This window comes from Pteropus vampyrus, unplaced genomic scaffold, assembly GCF_000151845.1.
Source record: "Pteropus vampyrus isolate Shadow unplaced genomic scaffold, Pvam_2.0 Scaffold2, whole genome shotgun sequence".
NCBI classification, from domain to species: domain Eukaryota; kingdom Metazoa; phylum Chordata; class Mammalia; order Chiroptera; family Pteropodidae; genus Pteropus; species Pteropus vampyrus.
In genome coordinates, this window is record NW_011888783.1 from 35,681,660 (window position 1) to 35,703,876 (window position 22,217).

Genomic DNA, 22,217 nt, shown 5'->3' on the forward strand with positions numbered 1-22,217 from the left:
CGCTTGTGTGCCGATCATGTCCAGACTGGACATGACCTTGCCAGACAGTCAAGACTGAAATTTATGATTTATAGAAGAGCACAATGTTCACACTAGAGTACCTTAAGTTGTTTCTTTATAAAAATATGTAGTTCTATTGAAGTTAATCCAAGGTACTGGCGGTAGTGGGATGGAATCCAGTTACTAAGGTGTTGCGGACACACCCCGCGGGAGCCCTATAATTCCTGTCTCCTTGTGTTTCTGCATTCCCTCCTCTTGAGTGTGGTCAAGGCCTGCGACTTGCTTCTAACTAGATGTATATGGAAAAAGTGAAAGTTTACAGATGTGATTAAGGCCTTTAATCAGTGGACTGAGTTAATCAAAGCAGATCTGGCTGCACAGGCCTGGCCTAATCAGATGAGCCCTTCAAGAGGCCTAAGGCCTTCCCTGAGCAAGAGACTTCATGAAGCGTAAAATTTCTCTCCATTGCTAGCTTTGAAGAAGCAAATTGCTAGGAATTCTACAGACACAAGGAAGTCAATTCTGTCTACAACCTGAGAGAGTCTAGAAGTGAACCCTTCCCTACTTGAACTTCCAGATAAGAACACAGAGCTGTTGTCACCCTGTTGTCAGCCTTGTGCCAGACTCCTAACCCACATTATATGTGTTGTTTGTAACAATTTACTGCTCAGCAGAAGATAACTAATAATGTATTAAGATAAAAGTTGAAATCCTGCATCTTCGCTTTCTCTAATTTGAGTTCACTTGGCCACTGACCAAAATCTACCCCTGGCAGTGAGAAGAGCACATGAGACAGGCATTAGTAAGACAGGAGCTGTGTGTGCTCATGACCCTCAGTGGCCCTGGGACTGAACAGAGGAAGAACACAGTGTTCTATATACTAATAGTTAAAGGTTTTAAACACTGACAAATGGAAAATGTCATTGCCTTAGACCGTGCTGATCAAATCAACAGCATGTATATGGAAGGTAAAATAATTTTCTGTGATTGCAGTCAGTCTCTTTTGTCCTACCAGTAAAAAGTAATTGCAGAATCCTAGGCTTTCCTGATAACAGGTATTCACTCTGAGGCCAGGTCAATGTTCAGGGACATTTCATCATCTTCTTGACTTGCTCTAGTCAGCCAGCCAGTTAGGGGTTTGGTTCAAATATACAAAAGGGCAAGGGAGATTTCATAAGAGTAACAAAACATCTCTAAGCACACACAGAACCCTTAATCTTGATATAAGATCTCATTTCAAGATAGCCCGAACCTAAAATTCTCTACCAAATAAACCACCGCTGGGGATATATGTAGCTGAGTTACCTTTCTCTTCCCTATGTTAAAATTTCAAGGTTTGCAGTAAGCCACAGCCAAAAAGCTTAAGTCCATGTGTTTGAAATAAGAAACAGTCCCTCCTCAGAAAATAGAAAAAGGTATGGTAGGAAGGTCTGATTTGTTACTGACCCTTTTGAATGGTGCTGTTAAGTCAATGGGTACTGACAATAGCAGAGGAGGTGATTTTTCTGGAGCCACCGGGGGAGGTAAGAGAGGGAGTTGGAGATTTGATTCCTATAGCACAAGAGCTGACACAGATGTTGGATGTTATCTAATTCCTCCCATTTGTCCTGTGATAAAAGTTCAGAAATATGAACATGATACAATCACTAACCAACTAGATGGCACAGAATGTATTAAAACCAGGCTCAACATATACTCTAATATTCTACAGCACTGTGTTGTCTGTCGTTTTCCCCATTGGTGCCTCCTCCGAAAAATGTGTCTTGTGCCCTTTTGAGACTTGTAGTTACTGAAATTGGTTAGGTTTTTTTTTTGCTCTTTGATAATAGAAACTTTATTTTTTAAAAATTTATTAAGAAATTTAAACATTTTGAGTATGTTGTACTTTAAAAAAATTTTTAAAAATTATTAGTTCTGTACAAGGTCCGCTGTATTACACAGAATACAAATGTCTGTACTCTAGTCAGTCTTCATGACATGACAGAAAAAAGAAAAAGAAAAAAAAGGTCCAGACTAACTGTATGCTCGGTTTTATACCTTACATCATTTACTTCTTTGGTGAGAAACCAATGACACAGGGGCCACACATATACCTCCACTAGTAGCTTGTCTGTGTGGCCTCCTTTCTGGAGTTTTAGGAACTTGATTATCTTACAGGTTGGGAAACCAAGGTGCAGAAAGGGCTAACCCTCAGCCAAGTTCTGGCCCAGACCCAGCTCCCAACACCTTGTGCTGACTGAGCGCTTTAGCACTTACCAGCCAGGTCTGAGAGGATAAATTGATTGGTTTGGGTTTGCTGGGTGGATGGCTAGAAGCCACAATTGGATCAAATGCACTCAGTCTGAGAAGCAAAAACATTAATTGCGTGGTGGTGTAAGAATGGGAGAAAGTTGTTTTCTACGTGAAATTTAAAACTCTGCTACAGATGCTGCCAATAAGTGGATTAAGTGCTTCTTTGAAGAGCATTTCTTTCACATTAAAGATGGAAGCAGTGGTTTAAGAGTGTTGACTACCCCCAAGTTTAATCCTGGCTCAGGAACTTACCAGCTATGTGACGACAGGGCAAGTTACCTAAGTTCTCTAAACTTCAATTTCCTGATGTGTAAAATGGGAAAAGTAATAATATTTCACATAACTATTATTAGGACTAAATGAAAAAGTCACTAGGAGAGAACTACACATGCTGGATGACTCTACCTATTATTATATGGTTAATGATGAAAACATCTCTCATCTTACATCATAAAATATTCACAATAACTTAGAATACCCTTAACCTTTTGAAATTTAATTTGCCAAACCAGACAAGGAACAACAAAACATTTCAGTCAAAAGTATATTACTGAACAATAAAATCCGTTCAAAATATAGCATATCATATACAGCAGTACATACTAGGGAGCAGTTTCTGAAATGTTCCTATTTCCCCCTTCTCCCCCCCCCCAAAAAAAACTTGGTAATAAAAAAATAAATACCAAGTATTGTTGCAAATACTGTATTCCCTATTTGTAAAAGAATGTGTGTATGTGTTTGGTGAACATATTTTTTAAATGTGCCCTCCAGATATTTTTATTTTTTTCCCCTTGACCTTTTGCAAAAGAAAGATATACAACACATCCTGAAGTATACTTAGAGCTACTATCATAATTCGCCATAATGATGATCGAGTTGCCAGGAAAAGAATATTCTCTTTTAAAAGGCAGAAAACTAGTTATATTTTGCATCTATATTGAATTACTAGCTATCCAAGCACATGAGAGTTACCTGTTTAAAAAAATACAGAAACTTACCACTCATCCTATCAGAAAACATTCTCCAAGGACTCTAGGAGCTTCCTGAACTATAGGTAACTATAGTGAACAACACTAGCTTCCTCAGAGAACCAAGAGACAGTGGTATTGCCCAGTGGAGGACCCATGCAAAATAAACTATTCTTCAATTTAATAAGGTGAAAATAAATATCTGTCATGTAGGTTTTTGAAAAACACTGGGAAAATGTGTGTGCAAGTATCTAAAATAGCATCTGTGAAATAGTTACAACCACCAAAATAAGGAAGGCTTGTTTTTCTATTTTACTTCAAAAAGGACAAATAAATTGGTCATCAGTCTTTGATAAATTCTGGATTTGCCACATCTCCAGAAACTGTACAAATGGATAGCTCTTCTGTTTTGCTTAAATTATTTATAACATGTATATCACATAAGGAAAATTCACTTCATGCTTTGCTTCAGTAAAATGGAAAAAAAAAGCTTTCTTTGAAATTGGCACTAAAGTTGTTTTAAATTCTTAATAGCAAGGAGATACATCCAACTATAAGCAGAATGAACAGTCATAATACATATCAAATCAAAATTATTTCCTTTATATCATCAGCAATGAGTAACTCCAGAGGTAGTATGGCAGAAATGAGCATGGATCCTATCAGGTCACAACCAAGGAAGAAATTAAATTTATTTTTTCTATGGTTTTGCCCATAAACTGCTTTACACATTTAGGACCTGAATAAAAACCACTCTCGGCAGAAATCTTGACCCATTAATTCAACTGACATATCAATTTACAACTTTCAGGACTGCAGATATAAAAATGTAAAGTATAAAATTATGTAAGTTTGAAATGGTTTTAATCATATTCATTAAAAATATTTACATTTTCCCCATACTTACTTGACAAAACCCCTTGCAATATAATTCTACTCTAAACTTTTATTTATAAAATGAGGCTCATTTATGAGATTTCAATGAATGTTACACTGCAAATTACTTACATTCTGTAAAATATTTCAAGAACTTTTCATATCAAAGGTAGTTTATATTGGATTATTTGAAACCCAATAGTGCCCACAGATGAGCTTCTTATAATTCTTTTCATTAATGCTTGGAAAGCACTGTGAAAATGAAAAGTGCTGTTAAGTGCTATTATCTCCTTTAAATTTTAAATTATACTGTGTGCACATTGTGAAATAAACACATATGCAGCATGTCCATGTTTTGATATGTATTTTTATTTCCCTGCAGTTTTCACTTATCAAGAACAAGTAACAGGGAAAGTTGTCTGAACTAGTGCATAAACAAACATTCTGAAACACCACTACACGTATCTAATTTACAAGAACCGTATAAAAAAAGTCACTAAAACACTACACTATGAAGGTGTCCAACGCTTACAGTCAGACTTTTTTCCAACCCGTTACTTGCCTTGTAGCCACAGGAAAACTCTCCAAAATTGAAAAGACAATCTTGCCACAACCCTCCCCCCCTCCCAACACCTGGGATGGCTCGATATCTAGACTTCCAATAATTATTGCAATGATATAATGCAATACATACCTGGTAAAATATCCTTTATGTGGTGTGTTACAGTTTTAAAGCCAGTTAAAATATGCAGTCTTCAGATAAAATGTAATCCTTGAAAAATTTTCATATCTGCACAGTTTAAATGTGCTAGATGCATAATTTTTCCTAGTCCATTTTTCTGTGTAATTATTTTTTATAAACTGGTATTATAAATAGAAATATACATTCAAAATATATGGAAAAGTGAGTTACTACATTAAATTTGCATGTATCGATCCATCCCTTTCCCCTGCACAGTAATAGAAAATACTATTTTGCCTTGAACTTCATATTTGACAGTGAAATGCCACTAAAGTATTTACCAAAAAGTCCATCTAGTCAAATTGTGAAACAAAATGAACCAAGTGAAAACTTTACAGTTCCTTTAGAAAAAAATTACAAGAATTTCATTTCCTAGCTATGAATCTTTTAACTTTTTAGACACAAAGTTGGATTTATTTTTACAAGATACAAAATGTAAACATGGCAAAATAAATAGTTAAAACAAGTGATGCAGGATCCCATTTCATGCTCATGATCCCATTAAAGAATTATTTTTTAAAATCCATTCAGTTGCAAATTCAAGTGCAAAAGCATGATGATGAATATCTACTATTCAAGTAACAGAAATAATATTGATGATACAAATAAACTATTTTACAAGGTAGTGATTTTCCCAATTTTACAAAATATACATCATATATCGATTACACATCCGATATACTGTAGTCCATTTAGGTCCATTGTTATGCTCTGTGATCCACAGAGTGTCGCCTTTTGCATTCAGCTGGAATATGAATGACTGCACACCATCAGCACAGGTCAAAGCCACGTGTTTTAGGTTATGTCACTTCCATAGCTACTGTTGTCTCTGCTATTCCATTTAAACCCAATCTTTCTGGTTCATGGTTCTCTCTATAATAAGGCAAAGAGTAAAATAAACATTAACATTCTCTAGAATATGATGCTACTGCTTAGTATTTACAGATACATTTTTATGTAACTACAACTAAACATGTACTTCCCAATTTCTAATTACTTGATTACACCTATTAAGAAAGAAATTTAACATATTATTTCAGTATACGCCAGTGATAATTCAGTTATGAGATAAATGACATAGGACAATCCAAGTTTTTTACAATAGACAGAACTTTTGATGCTCAAAAACGATAATCATTAGGAATACAATACTACTTAAATTACTTTCTGCTATAGTTTAATTTTACAGGTTTAAGGTTATGTAGTTATTAATCCATGCAAATCAATTTTTTTTCTGATTTCTATGAGACTAAATTAGTCTCATAGAAAGAAATATAAAAAATACTCTGCAATATATTATTCTAGACTTAGTTAATCCCAGAATATTCTCAATTTTAATATATACATAGGATAATTTTAATTTCCCTTTTTTGTTTAAGGTTGAAGAAAACACGATTTTGATTTGGAAATTAAAACTCTGAGTTGGAAGTTAATAATAATTCTAACCTTCCAGACTGTCTGAACTACAATAAAGTAATGTAAGAGTAACTGTAGGTTCTAAAATAAGACTCTTTGATATATTTGGTTACCAGTTGGATGTGGTTTTCTCCTTGTGGTTTTACAATTCTGGTTGGCATTTAAACACCTACTAGTGACCTCAAACAAATAATGTAAGTCACAGATCTTTATGCTAACCAGATACTCAACATCTGTTGAAAACCAAGTCAATTAACAGATATCTACTGCTTCAGCAGTAAACAAAATAAGTCTTTTTCCTCTCACAAGACAGCTAGCTTTCAGAAAGGGATAGAATGATGCTTGAAACACACACACACACACCTTGCTATGCTGCTGATGGCACTGCTGGGAGTAACCTTTGGCACTCTGTCCATACTGGCAGCAACTGTGGCAAGTTTTAAGGCTGTTGGCGATGGCGCTGAAGTCCGTGTACTGATATGCACATTGACCGGAGAAACAACACTGACGTTACTGAGGTGCACTGCATTGGTCAGGCAAGAATTGTTCATGGGAAGTGTCTGAGGACTGCTCGTGCACAATGCTGGGATTAAGTGGTTTGTAGTGGTGTGGCCAACTGTCCTGACTAGTTGTACAGCTGAAATCCCTGGGCTGGATGATAAAGCCATATTGGTGGAGTATAATGTTTTAGAGGTTCCTGAAAGAGAAAAAAAAATCATTCATGTCATGAGATATTAAACTCTTAAAAAATTAGGAGTTTAATAATAAAAATAAATCCAAACATCTGTATTCTAATTAAATGCCAATTTAACTTTCCACACAATAGCTTCTCCAAAGAGAGCTTCTGACAAGTAAGTATAACATACTTACCTGTTACAACCCCCAAAACAAAGATGCCCTATTTCTCCTGGCTTGCATAAAAGAGCTTTGCAAAGTATTCTGCTGCCCCCATATTTGGAAACTGTGTAACAGGACAGGGAAGTCCTCTCTAAAGGTTGATGACAGGTAAAAATGGTAGCTGGATTTCCATTAGAATTTACCCATGTAAGAACATCAGTAAGAAGGGGCAATCAGGATTGTGGGTACATGTAAAAGTAAGTAGAAAATTGAGGTCTGACCAGTGGTTAAAGGATGATGGGAACAGTAAGTCTGAGGACTCAGGGTGTAGTAAGAAGCAGACAGTTTCAGTCATACTGTATATCAACAGGAGGAGTCAGTGAAAGCAGGTCTATGAATATGTAAGAGTAGGAAGGTAAATTAAATTTCAAACTTATTGACAAACCATCCTGGATTATATTTGGCTTTTTATCAATGCATGAATAATTCCACAGTGATGGCTGTCAATTTGCTCAATTCATTTCCTAAGATGTGAGGCAACTGACAGTACATGGATAAAAACAAGTAGGGTGGAGAGTAACATGGGTAGGTAAGCAGTGGGTTCAGGAAGAAATAGAAAGCAGGTTCTATGTGAATTCTAGAAAACATCCAGCTATTCCACCACATCTATCCATAGAAATTCCAGAATTTCTGAATTCTGAAATTCTAGAAGTCCTCATTGACTTCTTGTACAATGTTTTCCTTTTAGATTTAAAAGACAAAAACCATACTCAAATCAGCAAGTTACAACTTTGAGCTAGTAAGTACCACATGAAACCACAGGCTTACCTGAAGGCTGGACAACACCGTTTATGTTGTTGTGGCCAGTGTTTTGTTCCTTGGCTACCTCACTGCGACTTGGAACAGGTGCACTGACCACTGCAGATGCAGCAAAGTGGGCACTGGCTGAGTCAAGGGTTTTAGACATACAGTCAGAGGTGCTTGAGCCCTATAAAATGAACAAAATTAAACTCTCAATTTTTACGATGTGATTCCGTGAACATATTAAGGGCAAATCCAAAAGGTTGTTGTCATTTTCATTTTGATCAGTTACAAGTGTTTATATTAAGAGATCTAGGACTCTACAGACTTTTTTCTGACATATGAAGCAGGGAATTGACTAAAAACTGGGAAGCAAAAAACTATTTCTAAGAAAGAACTAGGGGATAAAAAAACTCAAACCTTTAACGTTCTATTAATTTTTCCAATAAGGGTTAACGAATGCTTTTAAAAGTACTCGACAACCTTGATACTATGGGCAAAATGAAATCACAGAGATGACTAATAGTCATTTTTGTCACAAAGTAAAAAATATGTCTTGGCCTAATTTTGCAGTAGAGACCGAAAATACTTTAAGCTGGTTACCTAAGAGGCTCAGAGAAAGCAAATAAAGGCAAGTTTAATGGCCATTTTCCTTGATTTTGTAAAATACTGGTTAGCATTTACTAACAGCCAATAGCCTTACAATGTGGGCCCAGTCCCAAATCCACCTGCATGTTATGGGAGTGTTGAGGTGTCCTAGGATCACTGAGATTTTCAATGCATGAATAATTCTACGGTGATGGTTGCTGATGGTTGTCTGTGTACTGACACTCTGAGAATGAGCTGAGGAGGTGCTGGCCTCAGAGTTCACAGAATACAACGAAAATGAGTTAATCCAGTTATTATTTTAGAATTATGGAGCAACAAAATGTAAGACCTAAAATACTAGGTTTATTTTTTTCAGATGGCTCAAATTTGAAATATACTTCTCAGTTACAGTTTTGTTTTTAGTGGCTTAAACAATAGAAATTTATTCTCACATAGTTCAGAAGTCCAAATGAGTCTTACAGGGCTCATATTAAGGTGTTGAAAGAACTTTCTTCTGGCAATTACGGTTTTACAAAGTATTTTTTTCTTATCCACCGTGTCTTCATTTTGTGGTGCTTATGGAAAACCTCACTTGGTTGCATTTTTTTCTTCAGGGAAATGTGATTCAAGGGGGCAAGGGGCTAAGATTTATTGTACAATTCAAGAGAATTACTTTTTAGCTCATGGGTCACATTCACCTGGCACTTAAACATACAGTTTAGGAAGAGATTAGCAAAGTTAAATCATTGAAAAAAATTTTTTGGGGGGGAGGGGAGCAGAGGTGGGGAATGATGGTTCTAAGAGTATATAATTATTTTTATGAATTCTCATAACCTTTTAAAAAAGTTTTTTCTTAAATTAAAAATATTATATTTGATTCTTGTGCTCCTTTCATAAACTATAAACCAGTCACTTAAAATTATGTAAATTAACAAAAAAGACACCTAGATTTCATCTCCAAAATAGAGATTGGCGATATTAAGGTTATTTTCTGTGACTAGATTAAAATTAAACAGAACTACCTAATTTTGAAAGAAAAGAAGAGACATAAGCATGATTTAAAGACAGGTTTACCTGTGCTTTTGGATGTGTCTGTTGCGAGGAATGCTGAGATTGCTGTTTCTGCTGAAGCTGAGCAAGTTGCTGCCTTTGCATTTGAACTAACTGCTGTTGATGTGTCTGAAACTGCTCTTCTGTGATACCCCCTGTCACTGATAAAAAACATTAATTTCAGAAATAAGTATGTTTTAAAGTACTTTTTACAATGCAAGTAGAATACAACATAAAATATTCCACAATTAAGATGAAAAGCAATTAGAAACCAATATACATCATCAGCAAAGAACCCAATAAAAATGACAAATCTTTCAGCCAAAGTAGCTTATGCTAATATTCATGACCTTATGCTAAAAAAGTTCTTATATGTAGTTTTTACTGTATAACACAGTTCTAATATAAGAATTCTACCATTGACTCAGACAGTATCTTTGAGATCACTCTTAATTCTCTGTATTATGGTAACTATGTAATGAGAAACTTTGATTTATTAGTGCAAATAATAACAATGACTATGCTACAGTTGTAATAAGAAAGCATGACTACCTGCAAGAATGTATATGATTCTGACTGCTGGTTTTCATCTATAACACTGAAGTGAAAATATCTTTTCTCTGACTACGAATCAGAGTGGAAGACAAAGAGTTCATCTAACATAACCATAAACCATAGTTTAAACCAATAGATAAGATGCCTAAAATAAGTCCTATCTATAAAAATGTGGGCTAGAAATCAGAGAGGTGTCCGGAAAATTAAATATACAATGTATCTTCAGATGTAATCAATTATGGTATAATTGTGTTAAAAGTTAGTAATTTCAAATAAAAACAAGACATCTAAAACTTTTGTTTAAAAGATTAGCGAAGAAAAAGTTGTAATAGGAAATGTTTTTCTTAAAGAAATGTAAACAAGTTTCCATATTTAAGTAGATCACTGATAAAATGATTTAGAGGATACAGAGCTATTTCCATAGAAATTAAGTTTGTTACCAGAGTTAAGAAATATTAAATCACATCAAAATATATTTACTTCTAAAGTCATTTTACTCTATTTTTCTTTATTGCTTTCTTTCCTCTCTTCCAACTATTTCACCCGGTCAACAAGTATTTACTATCTACTATAATGCAGAATGCTGCAATAAGAGGTAAGAGTGACAACAGGGGAAAATAAATCAAGAGAGTCCCTGCTATAAAGTCCTTGGGGAGAAAAGAAAAAGTACATATAAAAAAAATACCAACTAATATGAGAGTTGACCTTTAAATGTAATTGAGAAATCTAATCGATATGACCAAAAAAGTTTAGACAGGAGACTATACCCTTAATCTAGCTTACTTAACTACCCTCAAAGTGTTTTATTTAGTAGGATCACAAATGGGAAATTAAAAAAAAATTTTGATGGTAAATTACTTATATAACAAGCTATGTACAGTATAGTCTATTTTCTATGAAAAGGGAGTTTGGCCTCAGAGATGGACAAAGCCTTTAGATATGTCCTCATTTCTGTTTCACATTATCATTAAAATTTGTATTGACAATGAGGGAAAAACCGTTCTTAAATATATAGCGATTTTATTTTTAGAAGATTAAAAAATCTGGGGCTATGATAGTACTCATTCTAAAATTTTAATATTACCTGTATTTTTGAAGTACACATTAGTTATCTTACTGAATTACCAACAAAATCAAATGTCTTTCTTTGCACATGTTAAATTCACTGCAAGTGTTCTATTTTTAAATGAAAAAAAAATTTTTAATTCTAAATTTACAATCTTCAAAATCAAATGAAAATGTGAAGTATTCACGAATTTCCAGCTGTTTGAAAACCTTGGGAAAGAGATGAAAAATAGTTTATTAGATACAAAGGCAGGAAGAAAAAAATTAAACCCAAATAAATCTGTTTAAGTCCTATGTGTATAAGGAGTGTAGGATTGCAAAATAAACAGACATGGAATCTGGTGTTAACATGGTCTACTCCCTCAGATCCGGCATTACATTTGTCCAGGGCGAAGGTTTACATTGTGGTAAAAAGGGAAGAGCCACAATGGTTAACTTTAAGTGAGGAATAAACAAATAAGGAAAATATACTTTTAGTGGCTATTTTAAAATTGAGAGAGAAATGAGAATAAGGAGGATCTTTTCTTTTTCCAAAACCTTTGAAGTTAAGACAATCATAAAATCTTACTAATTCGCAATAAAGTGTGTATCTAAATTAGTAGAAAGAATAAATTGCATCTTTTTTAAATTAAAAAATTACTTTCAGTTGGTAGTCCATGGCTAACAAAGTGCTGCCAATTGTTGGTATTCTATTTGCTTTTCTGAGCAGATGATCATTTATGCTGATAAACTTGTCTGTTTGGGGCGATACATCTACTTATCACCATCTTGTTGAGACCATTCATCTGCTCAGGAACCCCATCTTTTCCCAATGAAAACTCATAAAATCCCAACTAAGGCTCAATCCAAATTATTTAAATTAATAGTCAGTGTTTCCTAACCTTTTAAAACTTAGGCTGACTTTGATACAAAAAAATCTCATCTCTGATTCCATTACTGGTTGAGAATTACTGTTATAAACTATCTAGTTCTATAATATGGATATGCTTTAAAAAAGTTACATTCATTTCTTCTCTTCTTCCTCATTTCATTTATTTTAACAAGCCGATGTTCCTCATTCAGAATTTTCTAGAATATTAGTTTTATTTCAACTCTTCAGACAAAAATAGTAATTAATAACATGACATACAGTTAGAACATGTACAAAGCATCCTTTCTGACTTGCTTTCATTTTGTTAGGGTGAATGGAAAGTGGTAAGAAAAGTATGGTTTTGGTGGTACAGACGGAGTACTGACTTACCATTCTTAGGTTTGACTTACTGGTAGGTGGAACATGGTAATTTGATTGAAAGTACCTTTTCCACTAATTATTTTTCCTTTCAAAAATTACTGAAATACTTTATGAGATTTACTTCTTACACTGACTTTGAATCATCAAGAGGCAAACATCAAAATACATCAGGAAAAGGTCCTAATTATAGTGTGAAGAAATCTGTTTAGGAATGAGATATAGGGTTGGGGCCCAGCTTTGGGCAGGTGGCAGTGGGGTGGTAGAGGTGCAAAAGGGAAGTGGGAAGGTACGGAAGAGAAACCTTAATCTGCTTCAGTTGCGTAGGGCCAACCCAAGTTATTTGCACTAGCTGCTCTTAAGTTGCTAGCTTAAAAGTGAAAATTCATGCTGGTCATAAACCTCCCCCTCCCCCCTCCAAGTCCTATCGGTTTAAAAGTATCCGCAAATCTGAATGTTTGATGAAGGTGGCAATATTTCACTATTCCAGACAAATGGGAAGTATTTCTTTCCCTAAGTAAATAGTTTTGCAAATCTCCCTGACTAACATATTCTAATAGGTATACGTATTACAGATTTTCCTTTTTATGTATGTAAATGTGCCATTCTGTACCTTAGTGATATACTTACACTTCTAAATATTTTGTTTTTCACTAAAGCCCCTAACCTTTCAAGCTATCTTTTTATATGTGGTCCATTATCTATCTTGGATTTATCAGTTTGCTTTATTCCTCAGATGAATCCAGATACCTTTTCTTAGAACACTAGTCACAATCCTTGGAATGTTGATTCTTTTTTCAAAGGTCCTTGGCATCTCTTATTTCATCTTTCTTTACCTTTCAGGCATGTGGTTCCTATATATGGTCTGTTAGGTTGCCCAATTATCATCTTTCCCACCTAATGTGGTAGTAAAGATTATCAATAAGTCAAAACAATGTATTATCCAGCATTTCTTCATCAACCAGATAGAGGTCTTTATTACAAAAAATTTTAAATATGCTTTACTGAAGCAATGCAGACTATATGCAATTTTTGTTTGTTTGTAAAGTCAGAGCTGGGGCTGTACTGGGGGATGGGGAATGGGGAATGGGGACGGGGAGGGAGATCCTATTTTAAACCTTCCAGGTCATAGTGAGGAATCAGGTGAAAGGTTACATAAACCACTGCAACTATTCTGAGGACAAATCTCCCAATCCTTGAAAGCTGGCACTACCTGTTCGGGACTATACACTTTCTATAATATGTAACTCTCACAACTAATGGCAAACTAACAAACTAAAAAATAAACTGCAAAACTATGGAGTTAGAGAAGGTGGGGTTAGAGAAGGTGGAGACAGGAGGTGAGGTGAGGGTGAGGAGAATGAGGAACAAATAAGATGTGAGAATAAATAAAACAGACTAAAGGTCCATTTAAACTTCTGACACTGAAGCTAAATAGCTACAACTGAATTTTCAGTATTATTTCCTTTAGTAGTCAAACTAAAATCTTTTAATTCTTGAAGTCTGAATTCATTTCTCATCTTTGGAAGTGACCCTAACTTGAAAAAACAAATCCTTGTGATGACCTTGGCCAATTGTTAAAACATAGTTCTATCTGTCCTAAAACTTTTATGCTTGCAAACATTTTATAGCAATTTAAGAAAGAAAGGGAAGGGAAACCGGAAAACTGAAAAATAGGGAATTTCTTTTAGAAAACTGTCCCAAATGTTGATGATTTTATAAATTGGTTTTATTGAGATATTTGAAGCTGGTCAAAAAGGCTTCTGGTATCTATCTACTTAGTACACTAAGACAAGTGAGAAAATAAAAAAATACACTAATTTGCAATCATGCATGAGTCAAAACCAAGATTAAGCATAAATTAATCCAGCCCTTCAAACCTGAGCATGCAAAGCTACTTTTAGATGTGAACTACAGTTTACTGAGGTTTGGATTTAAGAACAGCATCTAAAGAGAATAGTTAAATAATACTGTACTTTCAAATGACTAAAATCTTATCATCTATTTATGTAAAGAATGTAGTATTTGCCATGTGCTGTAAACCCCTGAAGGTAAGGATTATTACCGTGTAAAACTTTGCAACTCTTAAACAATATAGTGCTTTGCACATAATAGATCCTAAATAATTATGTATGAAAGTAATTTTCCTTGGTGATTCACTTGCCATTTTCAGCACAATCTATCTTTCCTTTCTGTCCAGATTCTATTCTTTGAGAACTTTTCAATTTAGAAAACATACCTTTATTTTAATAGTTAACAAGACAAATCTTTTTGCTTTAAAATGAAATCCTTTGTTTTAGTTCTTCTAAGACATAGAATACATATTTCAATTTGTTCTCTTTTAAGTCTTTAATGTATGATATCGAAAATAATAATTGGAATATACTTAGGATACAGGGATGACTTGAAAAACATTAACTAGGTTATTAACAACATAAAAGTAAATTCTTTGCCACTAGTCCACAAGTTCAAGTTTTTTCAAGAACTAAGGAACTTGTGATACAAATTAGTATTACTGTCAAGTTTATCAACGCTACCATAAATTAAATCATTTATTTGCTGAATTTCCCGGCTGTGAAATAGACAATTCAGTCCTTATAATTTGTCTAGCTCAGTGATAATCTCTGCCAGTTAAGAATATAATCCTGTGTCAGCCTTGTTACTCTTAAAGACACATGCTTTCAGGACCAAGTCAATTAATAAGCAGAAGATCAAGTGTAAAAGACACATAGCTTAAAAAAAACTAAATATAGGAGGGTTCGATCCTTTTGTATATGTTCATCAAATATAAAAAGACGTCTTTCTAAAAGTTGTATCAATATCTTTTGCTTTAGGAAGATGAAGAAATTTCTATCAATATTGATCGAATTGTAAGTGAATCTATTTAAAATTATCTAACCAGAACTGAGAAAACTATGTAATGAATATAACTGGTACAGATGGGTACTTAAAATTGCCATAGCTTTTTAATTATTTACAAAAATGTTGTTAAAAGATTTATTATGCATTTATATATTCATGCCTAATATTTTGAAACAAAACAAAATTGTTAAAAACAACGATGACAACAAAAAAACCTGTGGCTTCAATGACTAGAGGAGCACACTAAGCAGAGAAGGAAAACAAAATCCTTTACTCTAGCAACAAAAAATTAAATATATATTTGAAAAGTGATTAAAAAAATTAATTCTAATGTACCTTAGCTGTTGCTTAAGCCTTGAAATTTTTCAAAGGAAGAAACAGTACTATGTGGACAGTACTAAAGAACATAAGACTGGAAAAATTATACAGACCAAAAACACTTTTTCTGATGGTAGGGGAAAGGCAAAAGTAAAAAAATCTTATTATCTATGATGCTATGATTTTTTAACATTGTGATTTAAGTTCCCTGAGAAGTGCATTTTATTGTGATATTTTAAAAATGTATTTTATGCTAATGTAGTATAATAAAATTCTAGAGCTGATTATAAAATTATTTAAGTTACATTAAGTTTTATTCTGGATCACTAGAGTATTGATGATACAATAATATGCAATAAATATCCATTTTCTGGAAAAGAGGTAAGTCAAACAGATCTGAAGTTTATCGAAAATGTATATCAGAAAGCTAAAAATATGTGGTCATGCTCAAGTAGAGAAGAAACATATTAAATCATTTTTGGGTATGATATACATTGGTGGAGAAGAAATTCATTCTATGGTTAAAATTATAAATGTCTACATTGATAGATTTTTAAACTCCCTTTTTGGCAAGAATTATTTTGAGACCTTTTTGGTACAGAAATTCTAGTTCAGATAAATAATTTGCGTTGGTTGAAAAAAAGATCTTAATATTCATCAACTTCCTATTATCTTTAGATTTCTAAAAACCTTGCCATCACAAGATCATATTAGTATTTCTCCATTTCAGCTTCAAAAGCTCATTAAAGTTCACAGACTCATGAACTTTATATAACAAGATGGCATTTTCCTTACCTAAGTACGTTTAGGAGAAAATTAACCAACTAATTTGGAGAAATGATATGCCAACTTCCAATCATTCAAAAAATCCAATTTTCCATTATAAACTTTAAACAGATAAATGTCTAGTCAAGTCTGAAAATACGCAGTTCAGTAACTAAAAAGACGGAACACTATTGAGACCAAATTTCAAGCTAAAATGATTTAAAATCATTTTTAAATGTTTAACATAATTTTGCATACTAAAATGCACCATCCAAGAAATAATTTAGAAATATATACGTTTTACAAAAAGAAAGGATATCAATGATATAAGTTAAGTCACATCTAGTTCTGTCTCTGGATACCATGCATTATTTGCAATGTACACATATGAGAATATTTATAAATTATACATACTTGCATACATATGACAGACTATCCACAGGAGGAAACAAATCAAAATTACATTTGATTAGATTCTCCAGATATTATATATTATTTACAATGTACAAGCAATAGAAAATATTAAACTAATTTGAACACCATGAGTCTCAAAATGAAAGAAATTTTCTAATGTCAATTAGAGGTAAGTAATCAGAAAAAAAATTATAACTATTCACAGGGAGCTTCTTAAAAATCATTTTTTGGAAAGAAAGCCTTCAACAGTACTCTCAAGGAGCAATGGCCACATTTAAGCAAAGTTAATACATTAAAATGAAAATTTTCTTCAACAAGAGCAGACAATATTACGCTATGATGATCTGGTTGCAGCTTATAACCATTTTGCCCATAGGGATCTCTATGCATTCTGCCTACATATTCACCATACCAGACATATACTTTCAAAATACAAGTCAGTAGTTTTATAGGTATGAGGACGTTTTGGTTAAAATGTGAACCACAATAATGAGGTTTAGCTTCTTAGGTTGGAAAAAACATGTAGTAGGTTACGATAAAATTGCTGTTCTCATTAGGATTATGAAAATGAACTTTCAAAATTTACCTTGAGAGTTTATTGAGTAGATAATCAAAATTAAGAAACAAAGAATATAAGGATATACATTCAACAAAGTAACAGCTTACCTGATATGCCATTCTTGCTGGTGTTCAATAAAGCTACAGATGCTGCAGAGACTCTTTTATTGTTCACAGTCTGCCCTGGTTTTCTTGAGGTACATTCTTCACTATCACTTTCCTGTACATTTAGTAGCCTTGGCTGGAAACACTGTAGTCGACATGATCTGATATTGCTTAATATTTCAGAAAGGGACAGTCTATTTTCACAATGTTTACTGGAAGCATTGGTCCGAGAGAAATTAGAAGAAAAGTCTATAGTTTGGGAAGAGCTTGAAAAACCATTCAGCATTTCAGGGTCTATCTGTTTCAGGACTGGGTCATGTTCTGTGGATATTCGGTCCATTATGACCCTGAAAAGCAATATGAAACCAATTATTATCTGAAAGAACTTAATAACATTTTCTCTATATCATCCCTTCCAGCTTGTAAACAAAATCTAGGTCAATATAAATAGTTTACCTTCCACCTCTGCCAATTCGCCTCCTTGCAAATCCTATACATCTTCTTGGGACTGTGAGTGTCGTAAGGCAATGCCTATATCTCAACTTATCCAAATTTGCCAATTCTGAATTTTCAAATGAATGGTTAACTTGGTCTAAACGCGGCTGCAAAGAAAGAAAAAAATTAAAGTTCATGGAGTAAATGTGAAATAAAGAAATACTAAATCATGATAAAAATAAAGTAACTACAGCAATATTAGATCCAAACTTAGATATGAACTGTAAAATTGAAGTTTAAATAATATTAACCAGGTAAAATTTTATAAAACTCAATCAAAAGTTCATGCACCAAAATAACTCAAACTGAATTTAGCTTATAAATATAAAGATAATTAGGGTGTATTATATTTTAAAAAGAAATACATCTTTATAAAATATAGCTTTTATCAAATATGTAGAAAAGTAGAGATAGTAAAGTTAGTAGTTTATAAGCTTCCAATTGAGATAAATCAGAAGGAAAATTTTTTGGATCAAAAATTACACTTTAAGCATGCACTTCCTCTTTAAAGAATATATATTCCATTTCTTTGCCTTCCTATTCCCTTTATTATTCTGTTTTTTTGGGGTGTCTTACCACTTTCTGTCCCCTTTTATAATAATTCCCCCTTTCTCTCATCAGCAGAAATCGTAAATAGCTCCTTACCTCTTCTACATTAAACACACACACTTTGAAAAAGTTTTAAATGTATATGTTTACCGTAATGCAATAAGACGAATGGTGTCCACAAGCCATCCTCTAACTCTATAGTTAATACCTTATCTGAAAACCTGAGCATTTGGGAGTTAGGGACATTCCTTGATATGATGCTATACCAAAACTTGATTTTATAGCACAAAATAATTTCTAAGTGTGTTAAAAAATTATGACGATAATAACTTGATAAAATATTGCCATGAGGAAAGTTTAAAAATGACTCCTTTATGTTTGATACTTATTGGGTATGTATGCACAAGATGGGCTTGCCTAACAGTAAATTTCAGTAAACACTTAGCAGTCATAAAAGGTTCAATTAGAGACTCTGGGCTTACCTAACCAGTAAGACACAGTGAGTAATTTTTTGTAATTGCTGAACTATAGCTATAGTTAAAGCCCAAAGTGAAACTAGATTTCTAAAATACGCAGCATCAATTTCCAAGCAAAGGATTCTGATATCCTTTGAAAGAATTCAGTACCTTTGAACATCGTTTACTGGTATCTGCATAGGGAATAGTAAGTAAAAAATGCTGATGGGTTTCCCATTTTTAGATCAAGACTAAGTAATCTTGACAAGAGTTACCTATTACTTCTAATTCGCAAAAACACCACAAAAAATTAAGTTCTTACAGCATAATACTGGCATCCTGCTCGCCTCCTGAAAGCACAGGGACCATCAGGATCATTTTCTTCTTCAGGTTCTGATACTGGGGATGGTACCTAGAAAAAAGAGGCATGAGACATTCCATTTAAGTTATCAAAAGTCAGTAGATAAATCTTTGTAATGGTCTAAAATTAGAATCTGATTACAAACAGTAAATTATTCTTACGTTACATACAGCAGGGCAGTAAATTCTCCAAAGCATTTAAAGACTAGCAGAAATTTTCTATGGTGAAAAATGATTATTTTTAATGGATTAGTTCTTGCAGGTAAATTTACATGGTATTGCTTAATTGCTTCTAAACTTGTCAACTGCTATAAACTTAAAAAGAATCAGTATAGTTTTTATAGATCCCACTTATATTTAGTAAATAATGTATGTAGCCATAAATACTTCATTATGACAGTTATGTTTCACTTATAAGTAGGTGTGTTTTTATCCATCTCTTGGTAATAAAAGCAAAAACTAGGAAGTAAAAACAGGCATATAAATAGTCCCCTCAAACGCCATAAAGGCCATACATTTTACTCAAAAGGGTGTCCCTTATTTCTCCACTTATTTTTTAAAAATTACTTTTTAAACTTAGCAAATTAGAAGCAGAAAGCTAGAAGAGGAAAGAAGAGTTGCTGAAGGTAAGCAGACTGGTTGCAGAGAGAAGTGATAAGCCTACAATTTGACAGCGTAAAAAAAATAAAGACCTTCAAAAAGCTGTCACATATTAAAAAACATTCTGCCTGGGACCATGTGGTATTAGGTCAAATCCCTAGATAATCTAAGTGAACCCCTAGGGCAGCAATGATACATTATAGCACACTTTATAAATGCCATCCAAAACAGATTAAATGATATACAAATATACTCTGATATGGCAAGGAAATAAATATGGTTTATATAAATTTCTACCCACTATGGTTAAAATTAAAAAAAAAAAAAAAAAAGTTTTGGTACTTAAGTTTCAGTTGTCTCGCAATTTCACTTTGGAGTACATCTCTTTCTGACAACGCTGGCTCATACATATTTACTTGGAAATTTTTGAACCTCACAAATCCCTCTCTTCCTATTTTGAGAGGAAAAATGTTTTCTCCACATTATTTCCAAACTGTGGTAATTACCACAGAGCAGGGTCATCCAGGGGAGAAAGGCATTTGTTTGAGGTTCCAATATACCTCCACCAGCCCTACGGGGGAGACACAGAAACAGTAAGCTAGGGCTGATTCTTCTTCCTGGGGAACCATGCTCCAAACCTGAAACTTGAAAGGAAATCCCAAATGTGATTTTTACACTTTGGTTCCTTTGCAAATCATCTACCTCTTCTAAAATACACACAGGAAGTGTTGCAAAGTCTTAAAAATTCTTTGCATAATGTATACCAACCCTTGCTCCCAACCACCATTCCTTAGGAGTGGATTCCAGGATTTAGTCTGAGTCATAGGAAGAGAGAGCCATTTTAGGAGAATCAAAGTATGACCAAGAAGAGAGAAGATATTTAGTTCTGCTATGCTGCGAAATCAGTTGGGTAAGTCTGGTTAAAATGTTTGTTCTCTTAAAGCTCCCCTTTTCCTTGTTTATTGGACAAAGAAGAAGCATACGATTATTTTAATGATTTTTTTTATCAACAAATTCCTGATTTTGAGAGACTACATTCTAAACAGCTGCCTCACTGAATGAGGTCTAACTATAGGCAAATACTTAACTCTTAAGCAACATGAGGATACCATTATAAAAAATGAATGAGGGTTGTAAAAGATCTAGTACAAGGAATTAGAGGAACCACAAGTTTCAAAATGTAATTTTCATATGGGGATGAGGGCTGTAGACTACATGAATAAACGTAAGAATTTACGTTTCAGGAAAAAGTTTCTAGGGGTCAGAGTATCCCATGGCATCATTCTTAAAGGCCTAGGAATGTACAGCAAAGTATCATAGGCTCTCATTAGTACCAATATAAGGCTATCATTCATATACATACATATATATATGTACACACACACATTTAAATACCATGTTATATTCTGACTTAAAATTCTTTAATAATTTGCCAATATGTATAATGTAGACAGAAGCCATCTGCCACCTGGCTACTACTCCAGGTATCATTCTGTTCACCCTTTCTTCCCTTTGTGTTTTATGCTCCAGCAATGTCAAATTGCTAGCAGTTGTCTCTAACATGCTGTTTTCTCTGCCTAGAGCCCTTTCCTCTCTCTCTGGAAAACTACTACTTGTTAGGACATTATCTCCCTCATACCTTCAAAATGGTCATTTAATTAAAGTTCCATGGCTATTCAAAGTCCTGCTGGCATTTAATTGGATGATCCTCTGACAAAAGTAATGAATTATTTCATTACGTGCTTTTCAAGAGCATACTAAATTAAACACATCTTTGTGCATTTGTAAAAATTCATATGAATGCTAAAATATTATCTACGATACAAAACCCACATCAGTGACAAAAGAGTAAAAAAAAATATAACCTAGTCAAAGAACACATTTTATACAAACTCTAGATTTTAAATAGTTATAACAATGTAGTGTTTTATAAACAGTCTTGCTTCCAAACATATTTGTGATGTTGGTTTTTAAAAATTTTTCTTTCAAAGAAGGTCAGAATGTTAAAATATGATAAAAGCTTGTCTGTTACAGTATTCTCTTTATGTTTCCTATACCATATAGAAAAGTGAAAAAAAAGAATATTGCTATACCAGGTGCTAAATATTATTATTTTTAAAAACTGATCCTTTAATATATACAATTAAGGTCTTATTTTAAATATATCACTTATGAAAGTAAAATTAAGATTTTAATTGAGAACATTTTGATATAAAACTGTTGCAATATAAACCAAAGAATTATCTTCATAAGTTAAAACTTGAACCAATTCTTCTAAATCTTCTTTATAATCAAATAGTTATTGCCAAACGAATTAG

At 33.4% G+C, this 22,217-nt stretch overlaps 1 protein-coding gene across 1 annotated transcript in view; it reads right to left on the bottom strand.

Annotated features, from left to right (window-relative positions):
* Positions 1-3,559: 3,559 nt before the first annotated feature.
* The window catches only part of EPC2 (enhancer of polycomb homolog 2), a 107,027-nt gene continuing 88,369 nt past the window's right edge, over positions 3,560-22,217 (bottom strand). Inside the window, exons 8-14 of the mRNA XM_011359594.2 lie at positions 19,262-19,351; positions 17,897-18,042; positions 17,444-17,787; positions 9,595-9,731; positions 7,960-8,119; positions 6,658-6,991; positions 3,560-5,751 (exon numbers count right to left, since the gene is read on the bottom strand). Coding sequence (XP_011357896.1) covers positions 5,679-5,751; positions 6,658-6,991; positions 7,960-8,119; positions 9,595-9,731; positions 17,444-17,787; positions 17,897-18,042; positions 19,262-19,351 — 1,284 coding nt within the window. The 3' untranslated portion in view covers positions 3,560-5,678. The remainder of the gene's footprint in view (positions 5,752-6,657; positions 6,992-7,959; positions 8,120-9,594; positions 9,732-17,443; positions 17,788-17,896; positions 18,043-19,261; positions 19,352-22,217) is intronic.